Below are 5,401 nucleotides of genomic sequence, written 5' to 3' on the forward strand. Positions count from 1 at the left end.
CCTCGTGCCGCACCAGTCGATGTTGTCCTTCCTCCGCATTTCTACCTTGTGCAATTCCTTCAAGTCTTGCGGTGGCGGCAAAATTTGTTGCCTTCACTTAAACTACCTTAACACCCGGTTCGATTTGTGCATTTCCACCGTCGTGTACACTATCAATGGCACCTTCGCGTCCCACATCCGTCGATTTCCCAACACTTCTGGCAAGATACAGGATATGACATTGATGTCGGCGTACGACATCCATTCAAACTGATAAGCAAAATTTTAAATATCGTTATTTATGAATTTTTTTTTACAAATCATTACATAATTAATATAAGTTCGAAAGAATAGGTAACTAATTCTGACCGTTGATCTAACAATAGCCTAATATCTTTTAGGACCTTGAGCAGTCCCACGTAGCTCGGCCATGGTTCCATATGTACAAGCGATATGTTAGTCGAAACGTATAATAATAAAAATTATTATATAAATTATGTATTTGTTAATAAATGATGTTTACCTCGTCACCAATATGACCATATATGGGTTGGTCACCTTGGGACGTAGAAACAGTAGTCGCTATCAGACCCACGACTACAGCAGGAGCAGATAACCATCGATCGATGTTGACTTTAGGTTCGTGGCCTGACACATCTCCTGGTATAACGTGGACAATACGACAGATCCCCAACTTAATTTCCCGCAGTCATTGAAGTCCACTAGATGAAGTATCCACCTTACGTGCACCAAATTTTGAGATTTTTCAGGTAATAAAATGCCCCCGATTAACCTCATGATGTATGTTCGGGCGTATTGTTGTATCACCTTCTCTATTCGGTCTTGACGGTCTTTAGGTAGCTCATCGAAATTATCATTCAACCAGTTTATCGATATTCGACCACCTTCAAACTTGTCCGGGATCTTCCCCAACAGTGACCGGCAAAGGGTCACTTTGTTCGAAATGATCCCAGATCCTGTGATGACTGGCTCATCCACTGGTAGACCGAGTTATAGCGCTATGTCTTTGAGTGTGATTGTACACTCGCCGCATAGAAAGTGGAAAGTGTGTGTTTTGGGCCTCCATCTTTCCACCAATGCGCTAATTAGTTGTAAATCGAGTTTGTAGCCTCCGAACATATAAGACATGTAAAAATCCAATCGCTTGTAAGTGGCCAGGAATTTCAGGAATCGCACGTTTTCCCATATTATGGATGAATCCCTCCAGAACATGATCATCCGCCTATTTACACAAAAAATTATAATTATAATAAAAAATTAATATTAAAATTATTGAAATTAATGAAATTTAAATTTCGGTCTTATTATTACTAATTGGGCGGTAGAAATATGATTGTCATCGAAGCGGATTAAGGAGGCGACCATTCATGAGAAATCAATTTAAAAGAACAAAAACGAGAAAATTAAAAATAAAAATATTGAAAATTATTAAAAACGAGAGACTTGAGAAACTTGAGAAGGTTTGAGAGATTTTGAGAGAATTGAGAGAGTTGAGAGAATGATATGAATGAAAAAATGAAATTTGAGGGGTATTTATAGGGTTATAAAAAGGTTACCGTTAATTTATTTTTTACTGTTAGTGGCAACGTTTAAAAAGCCGTTAGGATTTAACTATTAGCTAGAAAGCGCGTCCAGCTGGAAGAGCTTTCTAGCCAAACCGGTCTATATCTCTAAATAAATTTAAAATCTAACTCAAAATCCTAATTTTTAAAAAACGGCCTTTAGGCCTCATTTTCCCACGATAGTTGGCATGATAAATTCCGTCGTCAATTCAGTTCCCAAAACAAAAGGAATATGTGGTTACATAGAGAGAGAGTGTGAGAGAGAAATGAGAATATTGAAATCTTAAAACTGAAGTAATTGAAGTAGACTGGGTTAAAGATCAAAGGTTGAAGAAACAAATTATTACCTCTAACTCTGAGCTCTACAGATCAAACGAACAAGAATCTGCAGAAGAAAGCATAGGAACAGGGAAACAAAATGAGGAGAAATCGTTTTTGTTTGGATGAGCAGCATTTTGTACTAGCTAGTCTAGCTGTTCAGTTTTCTTAACTATCCTCCAATTTGTTATTTTATTTCAGTTTTGCCCTTCTTAAATCAGCCTTGTAAGTTGTAAGTAACAAGTACATGCAATCTCATAAGACAAATTAAAGAATATACAAAGGTACATCATGTTAAAAGTATCGTCTTTTTATAAAAAAAAAATGAATAAATTGAGATTTATGTGAACAATTTTTTTTTTAAATGTAGAAGTAATAGCCTTTAAATGGGCAAAGTTTTTGTTTTGATTTTTAAGATTTGGTGGGCAAAGTTCATTTCATTTTCTTGTTTCTAAGGGTAAGAGTTAAGGTTGAGATAGATTGCTTGAGATGGTCTGAGCAGGTGCGGTGGTAGTCGATCAAGAGGCAAAGCTGCCTTATGGCTTCTCTCTTCTCTTCTTCACGATCCGACAATATCTCATCTTTTTCTTTGGAAAGCTTCTCCAATTCACTCATTGCTTTCAACGCCTTCAACTTTTCTTCTCCTTCTTCACTCAACTTGGCTTTCAAGTTTATCACTCTCTCCCTTAACAACTCATATTCCTCATGCATTTCTCTCATCTTTTGCTCAAGCTCCCTCATCTCTCTCAACATCTTCAACTTTTCTTCTCCTTCCTCTCTCAACTTAGCCTCCAAACTCATCACTTTCTCCCTTAACAACTCTTCCTCATTTTCCTTCTGCATTTCTGCTACCAATATTTCCACGTTACTCTTGGCCTGTTCACATTCGTCGATTACAGAAACACCCTCGTCTGTCACATTCGAAATGGGGGTGAGGTAATTCCTCTCGTCTTCTAACTTATCCACCATCGCATTCAATCCCGCCATTGCGGCTTTTTCTGCCTCCATTGTATCCCTCAACTGCCTGAGCTCATAATCAAGTGTGCCCACCCTTTGTTGGAGTGCTTCATTGTCTAGGTAGAGTGTTTCGATTTCTTGTTGGAGCCTTTCTCTTGTTAACTTGAAAATCTGTGTGTTCTCGTGCTGTATCCTTTCAGCAACTTTGATCCTCTGGTACAAAAGACGGATGCCATCATCAATTTTCTTGCCGAATTCTACTGCTAAATCCTCCATCTTCCTTTCTAGATTATGGTAATTAAGATTAGTAATATTTCCTAACGACAATCGTCTGACCAGCCTAGTTTTGGGCGGCATAGATTTGTTATTGTCTTTCTCTTTTGTCGTTGTTTGCTGATTTGAAATCTGCAACTCCAACGAGCTTTGCTCCGCCTTCAGGGAATCCAACTCGGGCTGCAGAAGGTCAACCTCCACTTTCATCTTAGCAATTTCGTTAGCCCTTTTACATTTGCTGTCCTCCTCAAGGCTTCTCTCTCGATATAATGTCTCCAGTTCTAGAATCCTAGCATTCAGTTGACCTTTTTCCTCTCTCAAGTGATTGATTTCACCAAGTTTTCTCTTCACTTCGTCTTCTGATTTATTCTTCTGTTTGCGTAGGGCATCCACCTCGGATTCCAAATCCATCACCTGCACTTGTAGGCCTTCATTTTCTTCTGCCATTATCTGCTCCACACCACTCTTTCTTGCTAATTCCTCTTTCAAGGTTTTCACTTGAATCAGATACTGGGAAACCTCTGTGGATTTCCTCTCTAGCACCATTTCTAGTTCAGTGTTCTGGCTACGTACCGATTCCAATTCCTGCTTCATTATATTTACCTCGTCAAATGATTCACATTTTTGAGATCGTAAATCGTCCACTTCGTTTTTCAGATTACTGACCCGAGCCATGGAATCCTCAATTTTTGATGTTAAATTGTTTTCATTGTCCTTGATTTGCTCCATGCTTTCCGTTACTCCTTCCTCCGAGTTGTGCACAAGCAGCGCCTTGTTTGTCTCTCTTTGCTGTTCCAGTTCAACTAGCTTACCACAAAGCTCAGCTTCCAATCCACTTTTCTTCTTGTGCTGAGATTCAAGCTCAGTTATCAAGCCAGCTAACTGCTCTGCTACCTGTCCCATAGGCACTGTTCCAAGAGCAAAAAGTCTCTTTTCTAGCCCATCCATTTCGTTTCTCAAATCTGCATTCATGGTTTCTGTTTCTTGGATTTTACTTAAAGCAGCCCGATGGTCCGAATCTAAAGCTTCCTTCTCTTTTTTCCTACAGGCCAATTGATGTTTCAGGTCAGCAACCTCGGCGTATGCCTTTTTAAGTTCCTCCCCCATGTTGGTTGCCGTCCTTCTAAAGAAACTTCTATTGTTACTGAGTGCGGTGTTAATTTCTACATCCTCGGAGGAATAATATTCGGAATCCGAGCTGGAGGCATGATAAGAACAACTTCCGTTTCCGTTTCCCTCGCGAGCTTGCTTTCCAGGCTGTCGTATGAGATGATCATACTGTGCATACAGCAACTGATACTGTTTGTGAAAGTCTTCTACAAGTCCAACAAGTTCTTGGTCCTTTTTCCCTCTGTTTCTCCTCTTAATCAGTTTCGAGATTCTTTCTATTTTTTTGTCTGCATCTGGAGGGCAGAAAAAGGTGAACTTGTGAATCTATAATCAACAGCCCAAATGAAGTGGCCATAGAAAAAAATGAAAAACTCAACCATGATCAAGTCATGTATATGGTATGCGCCTACTGGAAGATAGTGGATTTTTTTTCCTAGGTAAAATTGCTGACTAACATTGTCTTGCCTTAGCTAAATTATTCATAAAATGCTTGTTAGTATGTAAGCATGCACCCATTAAGAAGTGAAACCATATTAAAATAATAAGGAACTGTACTTTTGAATGAAAAGCCAATCGACCACTGATAAAACTTTCCATCCAATTGATGCAAGAAACTTTGGATATTAGCATGATTTTACATCAAAATAACGTGCATCCTTTGGGATTCTAATTGCTTTTTACGAACCTGCTTTAGACATTTCCACTTGCTCCATGGTTTTGAGTATCAAGATAACCCTCAGAGATCTTTTGTCAGTTCTTATTGCTTCATCTCCAACATGAAATTTGCAGCAAATTTCACGAATGAATCCCCAAGCATAACCTATGCACTTCCCATCGCAAACACATCAAACTAAACCTTTGAAAATAAGGTGACATAACATTAATGAATTATTTTTGACATTGATCCATTCAAACATAGTAAAGTCCTTAAGCATGTCATCGAAAACAGTTTGGGCGATCAATGCATTTTAGATGGCTTACGGTTATTGTTTCTCCCTCTTTACTAAAATGCTTTCATCCAAGACAGTTAATAGAAGAAACTTAATTCCTCTGCACGAGAATTGGTATGTCGAACATTCATCGAAACTGCTAACGAAGACAAAATTCTTGCAATGATTTGGTTTTGACAAACACGCAATGAGGCACCCAAGTCAAAATTTTCAATGAATATGCTTCACCTT

The 5,401-nt window shown here is 38.6% G+C and overlaps 1 protein-coding gene across 1 annotated transcript; it reads right to left on the bottom strand.

Moving 5' to 3' along the window:
• Nucleotides 1–2,204: 2,204 nt before the first annotated feature.
• Nucleotides 2,205–4,933, bottom strand: LOC105791365 (COP1-interactive protein 1). Its single transcript, XM_012619408.2, has 2 exons — nt 4,906–4,933; nt 2,205–4,513 (listed from the first exon to the last, which is right to left on the bottom strand). The coding sequence occupies exons 1-2, from the start codon at nt 4,931–4,933 to the stop codon at nt 2,313–2,315; spliced, it is 2,229 nt and encodes a 742-aa protein (XP_012474862.1). The 3' UTR covers nt 2,205–2,312.
• Nucleotides 4,934–5,401: the final 468 nt, after the last annotated feature.

This window comes from Gossypium raimondii, chromosome 8 (assembly GCF_025698545.1).
Source record: "Gossypium raimondii isolate GPD5lz chromosome 8, ASM2569854v1, whole genome shotgun sequence".
In the NCBI taxonomy this organism is placed as follows: Eukaryota; Viridiplantae; Streptophyta; class Magnoliopsida; order Malvales; family Malvaceae; genus Gossypium; species Gossypium raimondii.

Excerpts from the sequence above, each read along its gene's own strand:
- LOC105791365 (XM_012619408.2), bottom strand. The coding sequence starts at position 4,933 with ATGGAGCAAGTGGAAATGTCTAAAGCAG. Across the intron at positions 4,514-4,905 it reads AGTGGAAATGTCTAAAGCAG|ATGCAGACAAAAAAATAGAA; the intron begins GTTCGTAAAAAG and ends TCTGCCCTCCAG.